This window comes from Monodelphis domestica, chromosome 1 (genome assembly GCF_027887165.1).
Source record: "Monodelphis domestica isolate mMonDom1 chromosome 1, mMonDom1.pri, whole genome shotgun sequence".
Taxonomy (NCBI): Eukaryota; Metazoa; Chordata; class Mammalia; order Didelphimorphia; family Didelphidae; genus Monodelphis; species Monodelphis domestica.
In genome coordinates this window covers 258,716,122-258,743,542 of record NC_077227.1, presented here as the reverse complement: position 1 = coordinate 258,743,542, position 27,421 = coordinate 258,716,122, and the positions used below count along the sequence as shown (strand labels likewise).

The following is a 27,421-nucleotide window of genomic DNA, read 5'->3' as shown; positions in this document are numbered from 1 at the left end:
TTTGTCTAGATCATATTTGGGAAGGGAGTAGCTTGGGGTTGGAGCTAAATGGCAGGGAAAGGGGAGTCAGTATCCAGGTGGAGACAAAAGAAAAAGACATAATAGGTCATTTTATTGTTTTGGTATTTATTTGATGTTTTGGTATTTTCCTTTCTGTATCAGAAACCTGTTAGGCAGGGGATAGGGGGTTTGAAAAGGGTCTTCATGATCAGGATGGAACTATTGAAGAAGATAAGCAGCAGCAGGGTTTCCTGGTGCTCTGGAAAACACCAAAAGTGAGCAAACTGTCACTTTGTACTTTTTGATGGAAACCCAACCACTTAATAGCCCTTTCATTTGATATTCAAGTTTGGTTATGATAGTAAAGTTGCTCTACCAGCAAAAAGAAATTTACAAATTTAAAAAATCCTACAAAACAGCAAATTGAGGAAATGACAAACATTCTTCATTTTTAGTCAGAAATTTTCATTTTGCTTTTAAGAAATTTAGAGAGAATTTTCCCATCATACGCTGAGTATTTTAACATCATTTTATATCCCTTTTTTCCAACTGAAAAATGCTTTTTTCCTTCATGTTTAATCTGCAGTTAGCTCTCAGGTACTTGTAATAATGTGGGAAATAGGGATATTATGAATTAAAACCCACAGGCAAGATCAGATCTTCATTTTAATAACTAAATTCAGCTTCCAACTATGGTTTTATCAGAGATTAACATATGGTAAATTAATTAAGTTTCTTCTCCCATTTCCTCCGTTTTGGTGGAGTTGCTAATGTATAATGAAGAGTCCATAAAAGGAACCTATAAAACCCACATACTTAAGCATATGCCCATCATGAGTTTGCTTAATTGTGCCTAATTTTTTTTTAAACCTGGCATTCATTTATACATTGTTATTTTCACATGTTTCTTCATATCTATCATTAGCTTTTGGGTTCTGTGAATATAAAGAGCCTGAATCTACCCTCCGTGCCCTTCGGTTATTGCATGATCTTCAGATTGGAGAGAAGAAACTTCTAGTTAAAGTTGATGCGAAGACTAAGGCACAGTTAGATGAGTGGAAAGCGAAGAGGAAAGCATCCAATGGGGTATGTGTCTCAGCTAGTCACTCCAGTAGGTCAGCTGTCCTGTTAGGAGTGAAATATTTCTTTGAAAATTTTATGTAGGGCTTCAATAGATCACATAGATCTATTCTAAAATGAATAGATCATTCAATAAATCATATATGGCTATGACCAAAGTACATACTTTTTAAAAAGTATGCAGATATTTAAAATATTTTATCCACCCACAGTGGGTGGATGACTGTTGGTTTGCTTGTTCCAGGTTGGGATGAAGGTAGGAAGGGGAGGCTGAACAAAGTTAACTTTCCAGAGAAAACATTGGTACAGACTTTTCCAAACAGAACTAATTCATTAAGACAGCCTTTTAAGTAAGTACAAATTATAATTAAATCTACACAATTTTAAGCAGCTTGTCCTCCCCTTATAGAAGCATACAGGTTCTAAAAATGTGAATTGTTGTAGTTATTAGTTATCATTATTATAACTACTACTTGTCTGACATAAATTATTAATCTTACCAGGTGAGTAGGTGGATGATTTTATTCAAGGGCATTTTAAGGTATCCTAAGAAGGAGGGATGTCGAGTGGAGGATTTTACTGGGGGGGGGGGGGGGGAGGCGGCATGACACTTTTCCACCAATCCAAAACTCGAACATTTCCTTGTTCTTCCATTCTACTTCTTTTGTGATAGTAGATTTTTCTATTGCCTGTTCTTCAGTCTTGGCTGTAATCTTTTATCCAGCCTTTTAAATATATATATATATATATATAATATATATATATAATTTTTTTTTTGGGCTTACCAAAATTCTCCAGCCTGCAAATAATGCTTCAGCTCACTAATATTTGTATATTACCTGCCTGATAGGAGTGTTGAGTCCTTCCTAACATCTTTCATGTTAATCAGCTAAAACAATATTGGTGTTTTGCATGTAGCAAGTGGGCCCAGGGTTTCTCCACAGATTTGTCTGTTTTTCTTGATCTACTGGCTTTTCTTTCTCTATACATGGCATGGGGGAATGAGTTAATTGTATAACTTAACTAATGCAAAATGTTGCTTAGTTTTGAAAGTGTTTCACTGAACCTAATTTTTAGATTTTCAAAAGCTTTCAGAATATTAGCCTATTCTGTATGTAGAACTATGAATCCTAAGGAAAACATTTTTTTAATTTACTTGAGCCAGGAACATAGTTCTTTGACTATGGAGCCATGTCTTCTAAGAGACACATGATCACTAAATCTTAAGTTATGGAAGTATATTCTCCAGCTCAGAAACAACCCCCTGTTAGAAAAACTGTAGTCTGTATCTCTCATAGCACATACAGTAGGTGCTTATTAAATATTATTATTTGTTGAATTAATAGTTTACAGCCTTTAGAGTGCCAAAGGTATTAAAATATGGCTACATCCTAGCTTTGTGACCCTGGGCAAGTCACTTAATTCCCATTGTCTAACTCATATTGCTCTTCTGCCTTAGAACTAATGCTAAGTGTCAATTCTAAAACAAATAGTAAGGATTATTTAGGGAAGAAAAAGAATGCCAAAAGTAGAATGACATGCTCTTTTTATTAAAATGAACTGCAAAGCTTATGGCTCTTATCAAATTACACATATTTGGGTTGGGGCGTATGAAACACTATAATCAAAGTGTTTATTCAGGAACAACATCACAGCTTTTGGTTATACCTGTGACAGTGATCAAAGGCCATTAATATGACAGGTAAATTGATCTATGCTTGATACTTTAATAATAGTACAATAGACATATATATTTCATGTCTATCCTACTTATCACTTCTACTCTAGTTTTGAGGATTTTGTATCACATGGAAAAAATCTGATACTGAGGGTATTGTTTCCAAACTGCTAATTTTTAAAAATCATAACTATTTGAATAATCATTAGTTTTTGTGCAAGAGAAACCAGATTATGTTCTTAGAGGGCTTACAATAGAAACAAATATGATTCAAATACAAAGACTAGGGAAGCATTGGTGAAAGGTTTTTTAATAGAAGGAAATGGTAAGCCTACCTTGAAGGCTACACTAACCAGGAGAGTATTGATTTAGGTTGGAGAAATAGTAGAATATATGGATTTAAATAATAAGCATTAAACAGTGGTCGTTTTTTATAAATATGGCTAGTTTGGTTTAAAAAACTTTCTAGTTTGCCTTTATAGTTAAAGAGGAAAATCTGTGTTATGGAAACTATATCTTTTTATTCAAAAGTTATTTAGAATGATGGTCCTGAAATGTAGTTTTGTGGTAAGATAGATCCCAGGATTCTTTTTTTTTTTAACCCTTACTTTCTGTCTTAGAATCAATACAGTATATTGGTTCTAAGGCAGAATGTGGTAAGGGCTAGGCAATGGAGATTGGATGACTTGCCCAGGGTCACACAACTGGGAAGTGTCTGAGGCCAAATTTGAAACCAGGACCTCCTCTCTCTGGGCTTGACTCTCAAACTACTGAGCCACTTACCTGTCCCTGGATTCTTAAGTATTGATGGGGGAGAAGGGGTGGAGGAAAAGAAATGGGAAGAAAATGACAAGATGCAGAAATCCCAGACATTAAACTAATACTGATAACAAAAATAGCTCTGCATACAAGGACTCCCAGACAAGTGTTTTGGAGAAAACACTGGGTTTTACCAACTCTTGCTTCAAAATAAATTTCACTTTCTAGGTTGGTGATTTTTCTGAATTTGCCTTGTTTCCCAAGAATGCCAGGCCAGAGACTACAAATGATGACGATGAAGCCTTAGATGAAGAAACAAAAAGAAGAGATCAGATCATTAAAGGGGCCATTGAAGTGTTAATACGGGAATACTCCAGCGAGCTCAATGCCCCCTCCCAGGAATCTGACTCTCACCCCAGGAAGAAGAAAAAGGAAAAGAAGGAGGACGTATGTGTTATTGATTTCGGACAAAACAGATTTATTTCTTCGATTTACTTTTTATGATCTCTGTTATCTTATACAGTTGCTCTAATTTCAAACTTCAGATGGGAAAAGAAATTTACTAGTATTTATATCAGAATATAGTAAGCTTTTAATTGCTTTATTTCTATCATGCTTTAGGAAGTTGACTTCCTAATTTTTGTGACCACAAATTTCATATTTTTGTGATAGAAATACATTGGCCTGAAGGCTTCTGCCTATGTATGGAGTCACCCTTCCAGTTATGTTTTTAAAAATAATAATTTAAAAAAGCAACAACTGTGTGATGAAGGGTAAACCAGTAACTGATTATGTGCAAAGTAAGTTTTTTCTGTTATGGGGGCTGGCCCTAAAGATCTTAGAATGGAGATGATCTCATTTTACCTTATCCCCTTTTCATGGTTGTTTTTTTCTCTGCTCCAAGCGGGAAACCAGGTCTCATTCATTGAGGATCTTTACTCACCTTTAATTTTCAGCTGCCTTTCCTTAAGAAATCTTGCCTCATTCCCCTCCATGGACAATAATGCTGTTGAACATCTATCTAGCTGGAGGAATTTGAAAGAGCAGCACGAGATGAAACACTTCTCCCCAGGGTCTTGAGTGTCACATCCCTACTTTGTACTCCACTTCAGTTAGTCTGAGGAATAGGAAATCCAGGTTGAAAAGGAAATATTCAGGTCTTTTCCTACCCTTTTCTTTGGGCGTACTGTTGAGAAACGTTGAATGGAAATAATTTTATCTACATTATGGGATATACTTTATGTGCATGAATATTATGCCATTTGAGAAGCACTGTAAAACCTTTATAATGTGATTATTTACCAAGTCACACTTAAGTTTTATGTCATTCTTTGGATTTCAATACCTCACAGATGATCTTGAGCAGTTTTCTGTGTGGCTAGATCCCTTTATTCTCCTTGGTCAGTTCTTTCTGATCCAGCCTTAAACAGGGCAGAGATAATAGAGAGCCACCAGGCCCTCAGAATGCTGGCCCCTGGGTTCTCTTAAAGACCCAGTGGAAGTGGTACTATTGGGTTGACTACCTCAGCATGCCTTCCCTTAATGGGGAGAGAGGAAAATACTCAAAAGCTTCCACATTTGGCTTGGGTTGGGAGGGAAAGAAAGAAAGAAAAGCTACCATATGACAAGAATTATGGGAGAAATTTGCTCATGTCAGTGTCCTCTGTTTCCTGGAGGGGGATCAGGAGAAAATTTCTGCTTAAATGTTAGTCACCGAGTCCCTCCCTGTTCCATTGGATGAGGGGGGAGGGGATGGGGGAGGGGGCGGTGTGGAGAGTGAGTGAAGTCTATTTTTTAGTATCAAATAATTTTGACAAGGAAATGATATCACAGCAATACAGTATTGCTTACAGTACAAACATACAGAACATTGTTTTTCAGAGTAGTGTGAACTCTATTTTTAAAAAAAAAAATCTTCGTGGATTTTTCCGCAGATTTTCCGCAGATTTCCAGTGGCCCCACTGATCCCTTATCCACTCATCACCAAGGTTCGTTTACATTGTAGGCTTTGACAATGACTATATTTACTGCTAGTTGCCAGATTTGTGACTCTTGTCCATCTGATTTTTCACTCATTAACATCAGATTGTCAGGTTTGATACTGCAGAAGGGCTTTTTTTTTCTCTTACAAGACTGGTACAAAACCTCTAACCTTCGACTTTTCTCTTGTCTCTTTGTATTGATGTTGATTGACCTTCATTCTTTTTTCCCTCCTGTTGTCCTTGTCTTTTAGGAAGACATAAACGCTATAGAAATGGAAGAAGATAAAAGAGACCTGATATCACGAGAGATCAGTAAATTCAGAGACACACACAAGGTAGTATTCTTGTTTTTGCACTTGATACCAAACTAGACTTTTTGCAGAATCCAAAAAGAGAAAAAAAAAGACCACTTATAATCAACATTACATTAGAATTCATAAAAATGCTATTTATAGTAGGAATGAATAATAGATATAGAGATAGAAAAGAAGAACCAAAGATCAATACCACATTAAAGTGGTCCTGTACATTTTATGTTTAGTTCTTTCAGTTATTTAATGATTGCTTTGCAGTCATCTCACTTTAATGTGAATAAAGATTGTTTTCCATAAATTTCAATCTAAACATCAGGTTCAGGATTTATAACAATTCAAGGGGGCAGCAGGATAACATACACTTTAGTGTATTTCTGTGGGCAATTGTATAGCTTAATCAGAAGAAAACAGTTTTCTTTAGAGCTAAATTTAAGGGTTATTATTTGCATAGCTTTAATTTGAGAGGGGGAAAATTTTAAAAGTAGGTCAGTGGTTACCAGACTTACCAAAATTTAGATGCATGGAAGAACTGTAAATTCCCATAAAGCTAATCTATTCATTGACCCCCACCATTATGATAGAGATCATATGGTGACTAATGCAAGATGAAACTCTCAGCTTGGAAAGTAACAAGGAATAGGATGTAAGTATGAGCTTCTGTTTTTTATTATATTTATGGATGCCCCCTCAGAAAAATATGCAAAGGGGTAACTGGCTTGGAAATGAATATTTGTGCATAGTAAATCCCTTTTATAAGCCTTGCCTACAAAAGCTTCTCAATGTTAGCGCATCTGTGAATGTTTTCTGGTTTTGAAGGTGATGCTTATGGACCATGAATAGCAAATTCTGCATGAAATGTATTTTAATGTTTAAGTGGTAAGATGGTTTTAGCTCTTCCCCTAGGACTGAGTAGCCAGTAACTCAGCAATAAAATGTTGATAAGTGTTTTTTTTCTTCACATAGTCATGTTGTGGGTGTTTTTGTTTTTTTCAAAATTCAGAGTTGGAATCTGGTGAAATGGTTTAATCCCACAAGTCCAATTTATCTATTGTGTCTAGCCCTACCTTTACTTACATAATGCTTTATTCAGCAACTTTAAATATGACTAGGAACATGTTATTTTTCTCCCAAAATTAATTTTGGGAATGAAAAAAGTGGAGAAACATCTCAGAAGAGTATTTTTTGGCAAAGTTCAGCATTCACGTTTGGGGACTAAGTAAGAGTGAAAATGTTATAGAGGTGTGTGTGTGGTTCCCCCCTCCCCCCTTTCTTTTCTTTTTGTCATCATTGATTTGCTAAATAAGCCCTGTCTTGTCAATAGTATATTATGATAAAATCATGTGGTTTAAAAAAATTAATCTAAAATATCTATGCTTCAGAGTTTGAGAAGCTGTCAGGCATATTACTGCCTTAGACATATTTCATTGGGGAATATTTTGGATTTCCAAAAACGATTAAAAAATGATTGTTCCTTTATTTGGGTGGTATGGTTAAAGGGGTCTTTTGGAACATCAATCACAAAGTAATGAGCACAGTGAACCTTTGCATGTTTTGGTATGAGTTTATTAAATAAGCACAGACTGTCAGGGTAATCAGCGTGGCAGGGGGCGTCCATTTACAGCACGGACGAGTCTGAAGAGAACATAAGGTAAGATTGATGATTCTTTTACCTCTCCTTTTCTGTTCCTTTCCTACATTTGTGTTTCTGTTCCTAGCCCCATTTCATTTTTCTCTAGACCTTTTATAGAAATCCATTAGATAAATACCTTTTGTAAATTAGATTTATCTGTTCTTTCATTGGCTTTGCAAGAAGAAAACTTTTGAAATGAGTCCCAAAAAACTAAGCCTAATTTACATAAGCCAAAAGATACACTAAAGAAAGAATTAGTACACTGAATAAAGTGTGCTTTGAGGAGAAAAATCCAGGAATGCTACCAAAGAAATTACTATTGGAACAGCTAAAATAATCTGTAAGTATCCCTCATCTCAGTATTTAAACACATTTCTTTATATAAGTATAAGAAATTGAGGTAAGTTTACTTTGAAAGTTTACATGTAGTCTAGTCCCATCTTGTAAATTGAGACTTTATTAGGATCTTTTAAAGGATGAATTTCCTTGCCCCTTTAAATAGGATTTCAGTTTTGTTCGTCTCTGTCAGCCTTCTACCATTTTTATTCTCTTCTTTTGTAATCTCAATGTATTTGGTATTGGGTTAGCCTGTATTTCATATTAAATACAGTCTGGCACAGTAACCGGATATATTGATCCTTTGTGAATTAGCTTTATTTCATAATTCTCTGTCAGTTCTCTGATCCATGGACAAGAGGGAAGAGTATCTAACAGGTAAGATTGCTTTTTTAAAGTTGTTTTAAATGCTTTACATAATGAAGAAAAGAAAAATGCACATTTTATTGTTGAAGTTTTCATTTCATTGCAGTGGCACTAAACATGGAGCCAAAGGGATAAACGTGTTTTTTTTTTGTTGTTGTTTTTTCCTGTTTGGGGTTTTTTCTGCTGACTATGTAAAAACCGTGTGGTGCACTGGCAATCTGTCAGGTTGACAAAATTTGTCTTTGTTATTTGGTTTATTTGTGAACCATGTACTTGCTCTTCCTCCCAGAAACATAGCTTATAGGCAAGGTTAATCCAGTGTTGGCGGTCCATGTCCTAGCACAGCATCTGTAAGTTAACACACAACAATTGCTTCCAAGGATGGATTTGTCATTATCTTGATGTATTTTTATTGTCTTATAGGAATTCTGGCCATAGATATGTTGCTTTGCTTTTTATTTTATTAAATTGAAAAATACAATTTATAGATATTTCAATAAAACTATAGCAAATAACCCTTGTTAGCCTTTGTTTGAAATGAGTGATTTCCAACCTTTTTGATACTTGGTGGGCTGTCCATCTTGTAATAGTGGGAATAAAGTAGATAGCAGTGCAGCTCTTGCCTGGATCTAGCTAGACATCTTTCTGGAGGGTGGGAAGACCAGAGGTTAGAGATTGTTTTGTAGTGCTATTGATGAATTATTTCCATTCTTTCCCTGAAGCCCCCAGGTTGTAGTTTTTTCTGGGTTGGGAGTTCTTTGGGAGTTGCAATCATATTTCCCAGCTTTTAAAATGCTTTATAGTTATTTATTTGCCCAGAATATAGTTGCAGTCAAGTGGTGAGTGATTCATTGTATTTCTGGAGACTTTTGTCTCAGCTTTGAACCACCATACTGTTTCATCTGCAGTGTAGCCATTATGTACTTATTGAGAGGTCGGCCACACTCATATAATCTCCCAGCATCCAAGGTTGGAGATTGCTGGTCTATGCTTTTGCACGAATTCTAGTGTTGTGATTACTGCACTTTGATCTGTCATTTATAAGATATAAAGTTAACATATTAAATATCTAATGTTAAAGCACCACTGGTTTTGGTGCATCTGTTCCCATTATTGGGCCTTGCGCCGGGAAAAATCTGAATCCCGCAGCTAAAGAATTAATTCTGAAAGTTCTTTTATTGGTTTTTAGAAACTGGAAGAAGAGAAAGGCAAAAAGGAGAAAGAGAGACAGGAAATTGAGAAAGAACGGAGAGAAAGAGAGAGGGAACGTGAAAGGGAACGAGAAAGGCGAGAACGGGAACGAGAAAGGGAAAGAGAACGTGAACGAGAGAAGGAGAAGGAACGGGAGCGGGAACGAGAGCGGGATAGGGACCGAGATCGAACAAAGGAGAGAGATCGTGACCGGGATAGAGAGAGAGACCGGGACCGAGACCGGGAAAGAAGCTCAGACCGTAATAAAGATCGAAGTCGATCAAGGTAAGTCCAAAGGGATCCTCGGCACTGGTGCGTGTTTCCTGATGCCATGAACAAAAGGCACATTGTGTTCACTATGTCATGTTTTAAGTTCTTTTCTTTTGTCTCTTAGGGCATGGGTTTATAATTTCTAAGTTTTGATCTCATAAAATGGTCAGCTAATTTTAAAGTAAATTAAATACTTAAAGAGCCACAAACACATCTTTAGCTTATCTATATTTTTAACATATTACAGTATGCTATTAGGTGGATTTGGCTATGCAACATCCCCTCCAACCTCTTGTGTGTGGCTTAGGACTGTGGTGGAGAACCTATGACCCATGTGCCAAAGGAGATATTAAGAGCCCTCTCTGTGGGCACGCCCTTCTGTCACCCCAGCACAGAGTTTGCTAAAGTTCATTACTAGAAAGCCAGAGGGATGTGGTCTGGGCTGCTCCCCTACCCTTCTCCATGTGCACCTGAGGATCTCTCTCATATCACCCGCTCTAAAAGGTTTGCCAACAGTAGCATCATAACTGCTGGGAAAACACTAGTCATCTCTTACTGATCAAGTGCCTCCATGTTCTATATGTCGCATATGCATGTATACACATGTATATCAGCACATGTACAAACTACTTGGAGTTTCTGTGGGTTTTTTTTCCCTACCATGTTCCGAGTACTTTGATATTCAGAAACTGGATAATAGGCTTTCATCTCAAGTGCTACATTTTAATACAGAGTTTTTCTCCAGAGGTGATCAGAGCATGGAATTCTTTGGAGGACTTTAAGAGTTTTAGAAACTTAACCATTGAATAAATGTTGGTTTTTAAAAATAAGAACAAATGACTGATTATCAAATCCCCCTAGTAAAGAAGAATTATGATGAAATTGTTTTTCTTGAATTTAAAAATTTTGGAGTTGGGAGAAATATTAGAAGTTATCCACTCATTTTACATATTAGAAAATTGGAGTTTAAGGCAGCTAACTACCTTATCTCATACTCATACTGAGCTTGTTGCTGGCTTAGATGACACTAGAATAAAATAAAAATAGGTAGAATATGGCTCCTAAAGTATTGGATTTGTTTTTTTAGAATCATAAACTATTAAAGCTAAAATGGGTCTTAGCTGTTACCTATTAACTTTCATTTGACATCAGGAAGTTAAGAAGATGAACTTAGGGTGATAAAACTTGTTAGTGGCAAAACAGAAAAATTCAAATTTTCTGATTCTCACTTCTGTGCTCTCTTCATTATGATTTCTCAAGAGTCCAATAGCTTATAAAAATAATGCTTTGTTAACCTCATTTCAGTGAATTCTGTAAATAATTAACCCTAAAGAAATATCTTCTCTGGTCCCTTTTCCATGTATAGAAAGGTAATTCTTGTGACAAAAGACTTGAATACTGTGCTGTTTAAGTTATTTTAGTTTAACAAGCATTTATTAAACCTCTGCTTTGTATAAGGTGCTAGAGATGTGTTATAAAGATAGGAAAAGAGAGGTGAGTTACAGTTGAACTCTTTTTTTTAAAAAATATATTTTATTTGATCATTTCCAAGCATTATTCGTTAAAGACATAGATCATTTTCTTTTCCTCCCCCCCACCCCCCATAGCCGACGCGTAAATCCACTGGGCATTAGATGTTTTCTTGATTTGAACCCATTGCTTTGTTGATAGTATTTGCATTAGAGTGTTCATTTAGAGTCTCTCCTCTGTCATATCCCCTCAACCTCTGTGAACTCTTTTTTTATTTCTTTGTTCTACCATCAGTAGTAATTGCCATTCTGTTGACTTTTAGCTCAACACTTCAGCTAGTCCAGCTATGCATAAATATGCATAAAAAATAGTTAAACTATAGAAATCGAATCTTTCTAAATTTATAAATCAATTCCAAATCAACACAATATAGGCAAAGTAGCTTGGATCTTGGAGTAAAAAAGGGATGATTTATATTTTATGTATTCCTATCATGTCCATTTCTTTCATGCTTTAATTCATTAAAGATGTTTTTATCCATTAGCTCTTTTTGTCTCTTTGTGTCTATATCACAAGATTTAAATTTGTGTCTTCAAGTATATCAACATACTATTCCACAAACAAATTGCCTGAGGCTCAAAGAGCCATGTATCCATTAGGTGAGGTGAGATTCAACCTCAATTCTTCCAGACATCAGAATCATTTACTCTCTTAATGCATGAATTGTTTTTTTTCTTATTCCTTGTTTTAAGCGAATAAGAAGAGATTTCTAACAAAGTATTCATTTTTAACAGATTTCCAGTATGGTAAAAGCCAATTTGCGTGTAATTTTAAATGTGTGGTGATTTTACCTTGATTCATAAAGTATTATTTTGGAGGCAGCTGGGTGACTTAGTAGATTGAGAGTCAGTCTTAGAGAGAGGAGGTCCTGGGTTCAAGTCTAACCTCAGACACTTCCTAGATATGTGACCCTGGGCAAGTCACTTAACCACCATTGTCTAGCCCTTATCATTCTTCTGCCTTGGAACCAATACACAATATTGATTCTAAGATGGAAGGAAGTGGTTTTTTTTTTTTAAGTATTATTTCCTTATTCCCTTCTATCACTTTATAAGACCAAGTTACAACTTAATTTTTGTTATTATCATTTTGTGGCTTTAAGGTTTTAAATATTTATGAGAATTAGCATGTGTTATTTGATTATTTATAAAATACTTTATGGTATCTTCTACAAGTTGGAATTTAAGAAGACCTACAGAATGTTTTATCTTTTTTGAGGCACAAGTAGTTTATTTGGATTGAAAAGTTGTGATATGTTTCTAGATTTTCATACTAAAAACATGTTAAGAGACTTTGATTAATTAGCTTTTGTCAACTCAGAGTTAAGCATAACTTTTCTCCTACCTTCTTCCAAACCATAATTGACGAAGTTCTTATACATTAAAGTTAGGAGCTTGTATATATCTGTCTTTACTAAATTAGGACCTCATTTGATGGTCAGAATAATTATCAAGGCTATCATACTGCTATAAATAAAGTTTAGGATGTTAGGTATTATCTGAAAGCATGTATTTTGGTTTTATCAGATTTCAGGGACAGGGTGGGATATGTGTGTTTGTTTTTTGTCTTTGCTTCTGTTTCATTGAAGTTTTTCCACTTTACAGACTAACTCATTGACTCTTTAAGTTGCTCTCTTATAACTACTCTTCTGCTTTATGTCTTAAAAGTTTTAGAAAATGATCCATTAAATTACTCATACTGACATCCAAATAGGGATATATAATCAATATTCATAGCAGAATCAGTAGTGCAGAGAGCATTGGATTCAGGATTAGAGAAGATCTTTGTTTTGGTTCCAGCTCTTTTTCCCCAGTCAGGTGATTTCTCTCTCTTTTTTTTCAATCCCTTACCTTCCGTCTTGGAATTGGTTCCAAGGCAGAAGAGTGGTAAGGGCTAGACAATGGGGGTTAAGTGACTTTCCCAGGGTCACACAGCTGGGAAATGTCTGAGTCTAGATTTGAACCTAGGATCTCCTGTCTCTAGGCCTGGCTCTCAATCCAATGAGCCACCCAGCTGCCCCCAGTCAGGTGATTTTTCAAGCAAGTTATTTCTATTTTCTAGGCCTCAGGTTTATTTGTAAAATTCTAGAAGTGGACTCGAGCAATTGTGTCAAACTCAAATAGAAAAACCACACATTGTGATGTATTTTATTCTTTTAATTTTTTTTAAACCCTTACCTTTTGTCTTGGAGTCAATACTGTGTTTTGGCTCCAAGGCAGAAGAGCGGTAAAGGCTAGGCAATGGGGGTCAAGTGACTTGCCCAGGGTCACACAGCTGGGAAGTGTCTGAGGCCAGATTTGAACCTAGGATCTTCTGTCTCTAGGCCTGAGTCTCAATCTACTGAGCCACCCAGCTGCGCCTGTATTTTATTCTTAATGATCTTTGTAAGTGGAAAATTATTTACATTTCCCAATTAGATTTTGATCTGGTTTAGGGCATACTTAGCAAGCTAGAAGTTTGACACCTCCAGATGAGGTAATTTCACATGCCCCTTGTAGTTTTGAATATTGTGATTCTTAATATTGCCATTGTAATGCACTATCCTACTGGTTGGGAGTTTTCCATGTATAGTTTTGCTGAATATGTTATTTTTTTCTCTTATATCTTGATTTGCTTTTAATGATTGACATGAAATTATAATATAGATATTACATATGCAGTAGTATGATAAAGCAATTTTACCTCAGAATCTGGAAGACCAGTATGTCCAAGCCTAATCTCTGACACAGACTTTCTGAGTGATCATTGACAAATCATTTAACCTCTTTGTGTCCAGACAGCTCTTTTAAATTCAAGTTGCAGAATTTTGCAGATTTACTTTGTTCGTGACTTTTTCCTCATGAGGATTCCCTTTATTTACTCTGAAGGAATCAAAGATCCATACCAAAAATATCAACTTCAATTCTTGGAACCAAGCTGTAAATCAAATCTAAAACTTGGAATCAAATGTAAAACTCATAATGAATAGAACATGACCTAGGAATATAGCTCTTTATCAAAATTTCTGATGAAGCCAAGTAGTAAAAATAGATTTCATTAAAAATTAGATATCCTCTGTTTCTTATAATGTAAACTATTCTATGATTGGCTACCTTTACAGAAATGAAAATCATTACTATACTATGTGTTTTGTAGAGAGAAGAGCAGAGACCGTGAAAGAGAACGGGAGCGTGAAAGAGAGAGGGAACGGGAGCGGGAGCGGGAAAGAGAACGGGAACGGGAGCGAGAGAGAGAAAGGGAACGAGAGAGAGAGAAAGACAAGAAAAGAGACCGAGAAGAAGATGAAGAAGATGCTTATGAAAGGCGAAAGCTGGAGAGAAAATTACGAGAGAAGGAAGCTGCTTATCAAGAGGTAACAGGAGGAGCCAGGCTTCCTTTTTCTCACCCTCTGCTGCCGAGGGACTCTCTGTGTCACTATCAAGGACAAAGATATTCTTGGAGTGTTACTTTTTATTTTTTTAATACTTCTGACATTTTCCTTTAGCGACTTAAGAATTGGGAGATCAGAGAACGGAAGAAAACTAGAGAATATGAGAAAGAAGCTGAAAGAGAAGAAGAGAGACGAAGAGAAATGGTAAGCATTTGTGCTCCAAAGACATTGAATAGGAGCTTCTGTACAGTAAAGATTGATTTGCCCACTTGTACTTTTTACTCATTGTCGCACTTGAGACAAAATTCTGAAACAACAAAAGAGTTTGTGTGGCATTTTAGAGTTCTTTCACTAGAGGTGATATAGCATAACCTTTTCTGCCTCTGGAGTTGTTTATATCTTTCTGTCTATATTTTTTAATACTATATTAGGCAATCATAAAAATGGACATTGTGTCCTGAATTTAAATTCATTTGATAAGCTGTAATACCAAAGGGTTTATTTACTATACATGAATCTTTTAAAAACTGATATATTGAGGGATTTTTTTTTTTAAGTTTTAGTTTCTGTCACTGGTGTGTTCCATGTGTTCTTTGCTGGAGTTCTATTACATTTTTTTTCTTCTTTTCGGAGATTATTCTAATAATAGATTTTTTTATGCTTCTCTGTCTGTTATAGAGAGTGTCCTAAACATTTTAGTGCAGTTTTAAGCTACTAAAGCTTTTTAAATAGTTATTTAGGCTTAAAACTGCCCTAAGACTTCTGGGACACCATATACCTTAAATTTCAGGTGTTGGAATAAGAATTAAAAATGTAATTTTGTGTTCCTTTTTATTGATACAGTTATCAAGCATTATTTTCAAATGGACCTATGATGATCCTGTATTGAGCTAAAAGTTTCCTATAAGCTTCAAAAATCTCTCAACTATATGAATTAAGAGTTTTCCTTAATAATGAAGTAATTAACTATATAAAAATGTTGGGTTAATATAATGTATGATTCTTGTTTCATTGATTGTCACCTTACAGAATTTATAAAAGTAAATAGAATTTAATTTGGTCTAATCAGAATTTTATTTAATTTATACCTATGAGGTCTGTGGTAATTTAAAAAGTTTTATTGTATGTGTGTGCTTGTTTTTTGTTTTTAGGCAAAAGAAGCCAAACGGCTAAAAGAATTCTTGGAAGATTATGATGATGATAGAGATGATCCTAAATATTATAGGTAAACTTCTTGAATAAACATTATTCTTTTGACTATTTGAAGGTAAATAAAAATGAGTTTTGTTATCCCAGGAAAATCCAGAGTTTTTTTATAACCCTCTGGCACTAAAGTTTTGTCAAACTTGAGCATAGAAACCATGTGGAAAACTATTGCCTGCCTATGGAGCCTGAAGTAGAAAATCTTACTCTTACCTATAAAACCTCAGAAGACTATCTTTAACAACCAGCTTTCCTACCTATAATTCAGAGTATCTAAAAGATTTCTTAGCACATTTTAATTCCTTTTGGTTTTTACATTATTACCTGACACTGTGCTCAACCATGAGCATGTCTGGCATTATACATAACATTACTCACATGATCTCCTCTCTCAAGAAAGTAGAAAGGTAGCAGACTTTCTGACACAACTTGATTACTGTTCATCGTAACAAATAGAAATATATGCTTAGTGATTATAATCCATAATGATATATTGCATTTGAGTTTGCCGTTCATCATGTTACTCAGTGAGGGAATGTTGTCAGTTGTAGGCAGAGTAGAACCAGAATGTATTACAAAACTCAAGTAACTATTTGATTATCCACTGTTTTCTATTTTCTGTCCTTCATGTTCTCTTGCTTCTGGGGTCATTCTCAAGAAGAAAAGTTTTGTCATTCAAGTAAGGTTATAGGGACTCTGTTAATAAGAATTTAAGATTGTAGACTATTTAGAACGACTGATTATTTTCAAAATATTGATTTTTCTGCCCTAGAATCAAAGGAAAGTAGAATCATATATTTTATTCCTAATCAGATAGGCAAGAAAGGTCCTCTCTAAAAATCAGTTTGACTGGCTTATTTTTCTAATATAGCTTAGCTTTAGGAAGTTATCGTGTTCTTAATAGTGCTTATCAATGAATTAAGTATTAGCATGCGTCGAGTTTTAGGGAATATCAGAGCTGTTAAGCTATGGCCCTTGTCCTCGGGAATATAGCTTTTGTTTTCATATGGAAGACACTGTTATTTGGAAATATTCCTTCTACTATTTGGCTGCTAAATTTGGAAGAAAAGCACCTAATGTTTTGAGGTTCCTATCTTTTATAGGGGTAGTGCACTTCAGAAAAGATTGCGTGACAGAGAAAAAGAAATGGAAGCAGATGAACGAGATAGGAAGAGAGAAAAGGAGGAATTGGAAGAAATAAGACAGCGTCTTCTGGCAGAAGGACATCCAGATCCAGATGCAGAGCTCCAAAGAGTAAGAAACAAATTTGAATATTTGAGAAAAGATAATGGGTTTTAAATGTTCCCTCACTATGATAGAATTCAGTTTCTGGTTCACAGCAATGCAAGTTGCATTCTTTGTAGTAATAGTAGGCCATATTCCGTGTATAAGGAATTACAAAGTACATTCCTTAGAACAACTCTTGTAATTGAAGTATTATATATTTCATTTTACAGATCAGAAAATTGAGATTTCTGTGTTTTGTTTCTGAAAACTAAGTTGAAAGAAGTTTACATTTGTAAAAATTGACTTTAAAAAACCCATATCATGATCCACAAAAATAATTCTTTTTAGATGATTTTGCAGAGAAATTTTGAAAAAGTACTGCTATTTGTAGGGTTTCTTTTAATTCCTATTATGTTTTGTTCATAGAATAGGATTTATTTTTATTTAACTGAAAATCATCCAACAAATCCATTATATTCTTTCTGTGTAGGGTTATTAGATCCTTGATGAGTAAGAGCTAATGGAGACAAGGAGAACTGATCATGAATAGCCCAGTTGATATCCTATTATTAATGTATAAGTCACTGAATTAATACTTTTAATGATTTTTATACATTAATTTTCCAAATGTTTGAAAACGTAATTGCTTTCTGAGGCAGTTGGGTAGCTCAGTGTATAGAGAACCAGGCTTAGAGAGGGGATTCAATTTTTGCCTCAGACACTTCGTACTTGTGTGACCCTGGGCAATTCACTTAACCACTACCCTTCTTCTGCCTTGAAACTGATCATTAGTATCAATTCTAAAATGGAAAATAGGGGTTTTAAAAAAATACAAATTAATTCCTATGTCTTCCTTTCAAAGCCATCATACTAAAAGAGGTACTTTATGCTTTATAGCATTTTGTGTAATATTTAACATAGCTACTTGTGCAGAGTAAGTATTCTTAGATTATCCAATACAGAAAGTAATTCCTCTTTTAAAAATCTTTCCTAAAATGTCCCATCATTTGGGGAAGAAGGGAATTTTATTCCATACTATTGCAGTTCATTCACATCAATCTTAATTGGTTGCAGATGGAACAAGAAGCTGAAAGGCGCAGGCAACCACAAATAAAGCAGGAGCCAGAGTCTGAGGAAGAAGAAGAAGAAAAGCAAGAGAAAGAAGAAAAACGAGAAGAGCCCATGGAAGAAGAGGAGGAGCCAGAACAAAAACCTTGTCTTAAACCAACTTTGCGGCCCATCAGCTCAGCTCCATCAGTTTCATCTGCTAGTGGCAATGCAACCCCCAATACTCCTGGGGATGAATCTCCCTGTGGTATTATCATCCCCCATGAAAACTCACCTGACCAACAGCAACCTGAGGAACACAGGCCAAAAATAGGATTAAGTCTTAAACTGGGTATGTTGGTATTCTATTTGGTCTATTAGAATAAAGTATCAAAGAAGTTAGTACCACCTCTGCATTTTACTGTAGGCTGAAGAATTAATCAAAGATGGTTAATAATTATTTAAAGTGCATTGGCAAAATGCTTTTCTAGGTCACAGTTTTCATAGTTTTACCTATGCATCTCTATCAAACTCCGAGAAATGAAAAATATAGTTATCCAGCATTTGTAAGAAGTAGTATGATTTCTCCTAAGAACAGGGCTTTTTAAGTTGGAGTATATGAATTTTATGTTTTAAATATTTTTATATAATTGGTTTCCTTTTTAACTCAATGCATTCTCTGTATTTGAAAAGTCTGTTGAGGGGTGCATACGTTATGTGTCACAGCCCTGCTGTAATTTGGATCTTTCTGTGAGAATTTTGACAGCCTGTGATGATACGCTTTACTTTTTAGGGATAGTAAGTCATAAATAACATAATAAATTAAGATGATATTTCCTGGAGGATTGTTAAATTATCCTTTTATTTTAGGTGCTTCTAATAGTCCTGGCCAACCTAATGCTGTAAAGAGAAAGAAGCTCCCTGTGGATAGTGTCTTCAACAAATTTGAGGATGAAGACAGTGACGATGTCCCCCGGAAAAGGAAACTGGTTCCCTTAGATTATGGTGAAGATGATAAAAGTTCCACCAAAGGCACTGTTAATACAGAAGAAAAGCGCAAACACATCAAAAGTCTCATTGAAAAAATCCCGACAGCTAAACCTGAGCTCTTTGCATATCCCCTTGATTGGTCTATTGTAGATTCTGTGAGTTGTAGCTTTTAAATTTTTTCTGTTTATGTCTGGCTTAGATTATTGTATGAGAGAGCCAAGGATGGAATGGAATGGAAAAACATATATTAAGTGCTTACTTATTCTGTGTCAAGTTTTGGGGACACAAATAGAAAAGTGAGGCAGTCCCTCTTCTCAAAGACTTCACATTCTATTTAGGTGAGAAAGCACATTAAGAAGGCTTCGACTTCATAGCAGATGAAAAGGCTAAGGAAAGGAACAATTGCCAGGGCATTGGTTTACAGCCAGTCACTGTTGGAATTGTAATGTTCACAAGGTAAACAGTGGACTGGGACTCTGAGCCACCTCTAGCAAAGGGAAGGACAGGGCCCAATGGATGGGGAAGAGCATCCAGCTGAGAATATATGTGGGAGTGGGGAGGGATAGGAATTGGTTAGTGGAAGTTGGGGCAAGAGAATGGAAGAGTTCCCCAGGTCTTATTCATTTTTAGGCTGTAGCAAGGGTCCTTGATGAGTAGTACTTGACTATTTTTCACAGTATCATTGAGGAAAATGATAGTATATTATTGGTTTGTGTGATGAAAAATTTCCTTACCTTTTCCTCCCATACTCTTTATTAGAACCTAGTTTTGTAGTTCACAATTGGCTATAAGCAAATTATTTGCAATGTTAGTATTTTAATATGATTGTCATATAATTGAATGCAATAATATATTTTAGCTGGTGACTCACTAAGGTATTGTTTTTCTTGTTGTTCCATCTATTAGTATTTATATGAAGTGGAATATTGAGGATAAAAATTTTGAAACAACTCAAGTAAATACTATTTCTTTCTAATGCAGACATTAATGGAACGTCGAATTAGACCATGGATTAATAAGAAAATCATAGAATATATAGGTGAAGAAGAAGCCACGTTAGTTGATTTTGTTTGTTCTAAGGTTAGTGCTTTACACTTTCTTTCTCATGTGAGGACTCTAAGGATCCAAGGGTAGACCATATTGAACTTTGTAAATGATCTTTAAGAATTGCTTTAGGTGGCATCTAGCAGTGTGACCCTGGGTAAGTCATTTAACCCTCATTGCCTAGCCTTTACTGCTCTTCTACCTTGGAACCAATATAAGAGAAGCTAAGAGTTTTAAAAAATTGCTTTAGTTGGAAAACTGTTCTTTTTGCAACCGACCTTGAATGAACTTCTCTGAATTTAGCTGGATTGGTAGAATATATCTCTAGGGGTATTCTCAAATCCTTTCAAATTCCGTTGGTCCTGCCCAAGCTAATGCTCTGCTTTGGAGATCTCAGGGTCACCAATGTGACAAAACAAAGGCATTTGATAACAGTACAGCTCTGCCATGTAAGCCTTCTCTGACCTTATACTGGCTACCAAGCTCCAACCAGCATCCTCAGAAAAAGAACATGCAGCCAAGGATTAAGAAGAACAACATGGTTGGAAGCTGCTTTCTTTGCCCTTTCTCTTTGTATGGTGGTGAGAAACAGGAAGCAGTTTGTGGTTATAGCATTACTACCTTTGCTTATTGAAATGTTATTGAGACATGGAAATATAGTCTCCCACTATAGTTGAGAAGCAAAGTAGTTTTTCATTATAAAAATTGTTTGGACCTTTTATTAATAAGCATCTGATTAAGGGTACAACCATTCTTCTCTCTTTTCAGGCATAGTTACCTGTGAAGAAGAAATAATGAAAAATTTAATTGTTAAAATTTTATTTGACAAAAATCTCACTTTCTCCTTGGCTTATTGAAGAAGTTAAAAACAAAACCCTTACATCAAATATACATAGTCAAACAAAACAAATTTCTGTTTCAGCCATGTCAAAAATGTATATGTGAGGCAGATCCAGAGGCTGGAGGTCCTGGGTTCAAATCTGAACTCAGATAAGTCTTACTTGTGTAACCCTGGGCAAATCACTTAACCCCCATTGCCTCCCCCTTACTGCTCTTCTGCCTTAGAATAAATATACAGTATTGTTCTAAGATGGAAGTGAGAGAGAGAGAGAGAGAGAGAGAGAGAGAGAGATTGGTCTGTCTCTGTCTATTTGTCTATTTGTGTTCTGAGTCTTATCACTCCTCTCAGGAGAATGGGTATCATGGTTCATCATGAATTCTCAAGTTGTTTTTCTTCCTAGTGCTGTTACCTTTCAATGTTCTCTTGGTTCTGCTCATTTCATTCCGAACCAGTTCACAGAAATATTCCTAGATTTCCTTAAGAATGACCCCATCATCATTTCTTATCCATAATAGTAGTACACTTATGAATGATAATCTATTTGCCAATTCTTCCCATCGATGGGCACCTCCTCAGTTTCAAGTTCTTATGCCTACTTCAAAAAGAGTTACTCAAAATTTTTTTGGCACATGTGTGTCCTTGTTTTCTCTTCTGGTCTTTTTGGGATATAGACCTAGTAGTAGTTTTGCCGGGGTAATCAGTCAGTAAACATCTATTAAGCATCTACTACATGTCAGAAAAGTGCTAATAAACAAGTTTTATTTTGCATTAACAAGTCAAAGTTACTACAGTAAAACAGCCTAAGGCTGTGACTAAGGGCATAGTGAAGAAATACTATTTATTTTTCCATATCCCTGGCTAGATAATGAAATCAGGTTTGAGCAAGCTTGGATTTTTATTTTCATCTGTTGGTACCATGGCATTAAAAAAGATCAGTAAAAGGAAGTTTGCTTTTGTGATATGTATTAAAATATACCTATGATAACTTTTTAAATTGATATAAAGCTTTATTGTTACATGCGGTTTTACATGTATTATCTTGGTTCTACCAAGCATTCAGTGATATATGCTTAGTTACAAATTTATACCTATTTTATAAATTAGGACCATCAGAGGTTAAGGGATTTGCTGCAAGTTCTGTGATCTTAGATCTGTAGATTGCAGCTCCATTTCTTGTCTTGAAAAAATAAAATTAATGGTTCATTTGAACTTGATATAAGAGAGTAATCTATTGGGATTGTGAAATCTACTCAACTATGAGATAATAGAAATGTCAGTCTTAGGGTCCTACATCTATCTAGACCAATGCTTTTTCTACTGTGCTATGTTACTTGCTATTGATTTTTCACTTTGATTACACAAGATACTTCTAAACCTGTTTTTTTTTAATTGCTACCTGTTAATTATTGAAATACCACATCCCTTTTAATAGATGACCTGGGGATTTCTCAAAGCTCGGTCTTAATGACTTGAACATTTTTCCTACAGTTAGTTCAACCTACAGTTTTAAGAATCTGGCTTTCTAACTAACAGTGTGCTTCATTTGTTATATAAATATTTGCAAAATACTTAAATTTAAACTTCTGTTTTTAAAAGCATGTTAAGGACATTTTAAGGAATGCTAAGTGTTCATAACTCATTTCTAGAGCCTTCTTACATCAATTATATTCAAATTTGATGTTTTCCTAAATTAATGTTGATTATATCAACATTAAGCTCTGATCTAAAATCAGATAAGGACGTATGGGATTCTTGGCCATAAAATCAAATACTACATAGTTTTCTTAAATTCATTTGAAAAACATTTAAATTATTTTAAGGATTTTCTCAAAATCACTGACATACTTTCACTCTTGAAGTTTTCCGTCTAAAGATTTTTTTTCCCCCCCAGGTTATGGCCCATAGTTCACCACAAAGTATATTAGATGATGTTGCCATGGTAAGTTTTTTTTTTTTTAATTTATAAATGCCTTGTTTTTCCCATTTCCTTGGTATTGCAAAGTTTCCATTTTTGGACATCATGTACATAATAAATTTTATTGATTATTGACATGTTATATCAAAGAGGCTTTCTTTTTTAAGCCACTTCTTGCAGATTTGCCTCAGGCATCATTGTATAATACCATAGTCAGTGATTTTTTTTCTTATTGTAGTCATCTGTTTGATGCAAAGCCTGATCAAATTACTGATCTAATTGATGCCTTCCAGTTAATGAAATTTTTGAGTAATGTCATGTAATGATATGCATAAATAGTTTAGTCTGATTCTGATATATAGTGTAATCAGTTCTAAAGTATTAGTTACCTCATTTTTTCTGAGCACTTTGTTTCTTCAGCTGGTCTTTGGTTATCTTACTACTCAGTAATTATCTTTAATTATCTTCTGGTAGAGGGCAGAATGAAGAAAAAAACTTGAGTTTTGTTATATTTATCTTTTCATAGCATCTCTAGCAGAAGGTATAAGATGTTGAACTATAAACAAAAATAAGGTTTTGATCTTTTCTGAAGATTTTATTTGCTATAATATTTCCATTTTTAGTTGTATGGATAAAATGACCTTTGACTGTACTACCTACTTATGTATATGTAAGTCTGGCATTTTCTGTAGTCTGAATTTCACTCTCCAATAGTAAGTTGCGAGGTTAACAATATAATTAAAAAAAAAATACTTTAGGGACAGCTGGGTACCTCAGTGGATTGAGAGCCAGGCCTAGAGATGGGAAGGTCCTAGGTTCAAATCTGGCCTCAGACACTTCACAGCTGTGTGACCCTGGACAAGTCACTTAACCCCCATTGTCTAGCCCTTACAACTCTTCTGCCTTGGAATCAATACCTAGTATTGATTCAAAGATGGAAGGTAAGGGTTTAAAAAAAAAAAAAGGATACCTTGATCAGCAGGTAGGAGAAAGATTCTTGATTGCTATTAAAGTTGTTGTTTGGTCTTCTTGCCTTCTGCCAAATGGTAATAATGTCATTTATTCATATTTTGTGAGTGTCATAGAAGTAAATGAAAAAAATGTAAATGAAGTACTTGGAACAAAGGCACCCTGAAGTAAATTTTTTTCTCTATATAAATTATTTACAACAAGGATTTTATGTAGCCACAGCCTCTCTTGACTTTTTATCATGTTGTAGGCTATTATAATCTTTCAATGCAAGGAAGGCCCTAGCACCACTATTTTAAGTAATGTATCTTACCAGCTACAGGGTTGTGAATTTGGGGGGCACAGCCTTTGTCAAAGACCATTTATTAAATTATAGATAGGTTGTTTTTTGTATTTGTGGAAGGAATTCCTACAGTGATGAGATTATATATAAAAGTAGTAAAATATTTAAGTACCATATGTAGAGACATCTTGCTTCAAATTTACTCTAGTTTCCCATAGGCAGCTTTCCCTCCAAGTTATAGCTGAAAATAAAACATTTTGGTGCATACTCCTTCACATTTGACTATGAAAAGTAATCGTGCTGGTCATTACTATTGAAGATGCTAGTGATTGTTTGTTTTAATCAAAAATTGTTTTTTTTTCCCCCTGTAGGTACTAGATGAAGAAGCAGAAGTTTTTATAGTCAAAATGTGGAGATTATTGATATATGAAACGGAAGCCAAGAAAATTGGTCTTGTGAAGTAAAACTGTTTTTACATTTAGGTTCCATTTCAAATTTTTTCCCCTTTTCCGCCATTCAAAGGACTTTGAATTTTCTCTGTCCTCAAAGACACTTGTGAGATCTGTAATTTTTTTTTAATGTAGAAAATGTGAAAATTTTTTTGGTCCTCTGCTCTGTTAAGACCCCACTGTTCTCCCTCGGTTGTAGAGTTATCTGAATCCTACATTGGTTCTCTTTATAACTCACCAGGTACAATTACTGGTATGTTTTATAAGCTGCAGCTACTGTACAACGCCTCTCTGATAATCTTGTTACGCTAATTTGTTCCTTGTAAATATTAAAATGACTCCCTGGTTCTTTTGCAAAATTGCACTTAATGTTGAATTGTACCAGTTAGAAAACCCAAGATAATCATTTTTTATTGCAAGAGTATCAGCCATCTTTTATACCCCTCTCCCCATGTCCTTTTTAATTTAAAAACCAATCAGAAATGACAAGTCCTGTTTAAGGTATAGAATTTAAATTAGAATGTAAGAATGTGTCAAGTGGGCAACCCCACTCTTCTTTAAACTATGTGTGTATGAGTGTGAGTGAATGTATGAATGACTTATTTTTCCCTCATTTGTCTTAGGGGCAGCTGCCTTAAACATTTCATGATTCAGGATCCTAAAGGGAAAGTAATGATATTGTGCCAACCTAAAATGTCTTGGACTATTGAATTGTCAGTGTCCCAATGTATGGGATTTTATTATGGTGCAGCATTCTGTTGAACAGGATGGGGTTCCCCTGTTTTGCTGGCTCCTTCAGCTTTTCTCTTAAGGAAGAATGAGTCGTGCAGAGCTTTTTACATTTCTTTAGGCTGATCATTAAATTCTAGAGCACATTATTTTTTACATTCATTGGCTTTAACTCCATAGCTCCATTTCGTACCTCCTTGTAAGAACCTCTCATCTTAAAAAAAAAGAAAGAAAAGAAAAGAAAAGAAAACCCCAAAACAGCCAGTTTCAACATAGGGAGAAGTAAGAGAAAACATTAATAGATTTGGAAGTTTAGAAAAGAATATTTTGGCATCGTTTTAGGTGGTTTTTGACCACTTGTGATTTTTTTTCCCTTTTTTCTTTTTTAAATTATAAGGAGTCTGTATGGCTTAACTTTTTTTATATACATAAATGGAGACTTTTTTTTTTTACCTCTACATATCCAGGTTAAAAATCTGATGACGTGCATAAAGACATACCATGGGCTCTCTTTACTGTAGGACAGGAATTTACCGGGGAGCAAAACAGGTTGACCTGTTACAAAAAGCATAACTGTGACCCTGTGTTACTAGATTTCTTTCATCTTGAGGGGACATTTGAAAACACTGTTCTTAACAAATGGAAACGTGAAAAGGTTCCACCATGTAAATATTTCGAATATTAAAAATGTATATATTTGATCTGGAGACTCAGATTCTTTCAGAGTCTTGTTAAATAAATGGCATCATGTTATAATTGTGTGGTGCAGACTAGAAAACTTAATTTGGAAATATAGGATGAGTTTGTGAGATTTTCATGAACATTTTATGGGTATTTAGTAAAGGTTAGAAGCAATACCTGTTTGGGTGGACCTCCTTTACATGCGTGGAAATGCCTTTGTTGTCATTATGTTTTAAATTCTGGTTTCTTAAGGTGAAAATTTAAAGAAGAAATCCAGTATCATCATTTGTTAATTACAAAATAATATCTCTTTCTCTTTTCCAGTCTGTACTTTCTTCAACCTTTTTCCCATTTCAGTAAAGAAACTGCTTAGGTAATAGCTATATCTATGCTCCCTTAACATTTTTTTAGACACATTAGTGGAGAATTGTTTCTCCTTTGTTGGTTCAGTGTGTCAGTTTCAAATTTTTATTCTAGTAAATATAAGAGGTCTTGTGTTTCATTTATTTAAATTTAATTTTCATCTGTATCATTCTTTTCAAGATATATTTATTTTTTTTCTTTATTTTTTTGTTCCCCACTCAAACTGCATTGTCCTTCTAGAAGTTTTGGCTTCATATACTAAGGAAATTTGGGAGTGGAAAGAACTATACATATGGAAAACAGGAAGGATCCAGGATTTTTAAAATTGATCATATACAACCAAAAAAATTTTGACTATAAACTTTAATGTAAACACTAAGAAGAAAAACTTATATTTAGAGACTGATGTTTTTTGTATTATTGAACATGGATAATATATCATTTTACTCAACACAGCTTCCAGAGGAGCATACATGCCATTTTCTGTGAATGGATTGGACTTCCTGTGTTACTTTCCTAATTAGAACATGCATTCATAATTTCATAATTTTTATCATAGTTGTATAATTCCACCTATGGGTCTTGTGATGTAATTGCACTGCTTTTTAGTTAAGCACCAACTTTAGGAAATACAGTATAATCTTTCAGGATACCTTGGGTTTTGTCCCCAATATTGTTTTTCCTCCCCCTGCTTTGGGATTTAAAAACAATAATTTTAAATATGTAATTTCTAAAGAAGCATACTTTTAACAGAATTTAATAGATGATGTTTCAATACAGCCCCACAATTCCATTATCTCCTTGTATTTTTTTATTGAATTTTCAATGATACGGTCCCTCAAACATTTAAAAGTAACAACATTGATGTATTATTACTGATAATGAATCAAACTTTACCTTGTAATAGATTTATATTCCTTAAGAGTGTATGCTTTATAAGTTAATACCAAATTTACCTACAATTTTTGATTTGTACTTGTTGACATTTAAAGTCTTTGTTAATATCTAGCAGTGGTAATTGTGCATGATCATAGAACATGGATCTAAATCTGGAAGATAATCTTAGAGATTATGTAATCTAGCGTCCTCATTTTACAAATAGAGAAACTCTGTGAGGTCCAGGGAGATTGTGTCTTGCTTGAATTCACATAGGTTGTAAATGTCAGAAGTGAGA

At 34.8% G+C, this 27,421-nt stretch overlaps 1 protein-coding gene across 5 annotated transcripts in view; it reads left to right on the top strand.

Annotated features, from left to right (window-relative positions):
* The window catches only part of RBM25 (RNA binding motif protein 25), a 49,830-nt gene extending 23,871 nt beyond the window's left edge, over window positions 1-25,959 (top strand). For 2 of the 5 annotated variants that reach the window (XM_016427543.2, XM_016427544.2), the window contains 14 exons: window positions 926-1,086; window positions 3,746-3,964; window positions 5,452-5,505; window positions 5,751-5,834; window positions 9,335-9,621; window positions 14,272-14,488; window positions 14,621-14,710; window positions 15,658-15,731; window positions 16,813-16,963; window positions 18,011-18,335; window positions 18,854-19,128; window positions 19,955-20,053; window positions 22,750-22,797; window positions 24,397-25,959. In XM_016427543.2, the coding sequence (XP_016283029.1) occupies window positions 926-1,086; window positions 3,746-3,964; window positions 5,452-5,505; window positions 5,751-5,834; window positions 9,335-9,621; window positions 14,272-14,488; window positions 14,621-14,710; window positions 15,658-15,731; window positions 16,813-16,963; window positions 18,011-18,335; window positions 18,854-19,128; window positions 19,955-20,053; window positions 22,750-22,797; window positions 24,397-24,489 (2,177 nt within the window). In that variant the 3' untranslated portion in view covers window positions 24,490-25,959. The remainder of the gene's footprint in view (window positions 1-925; window positions 1,087-3,745; window positions 3,965-5,451; window positions 5,506-5,750; window positions 5,835-9,334; window positions 9,622-14,271; window positions 14,489-14,620; window positions 14,711-15,657; window positions 15,732-16,812; window positions 16,964-18,010; window positions 18,336-18,853; window positions 19,129-19,954; window positions 20,054-22,749; window positions 22,798-24,396) is intronic. The other 3 variants (XM_007472875.3, XM_016427545.2, XM_016427546.2) reach the window with 3 other exon arrangements.
* Window positions 25,960-27,421: the final 1,462 nt, after the last annotated feature.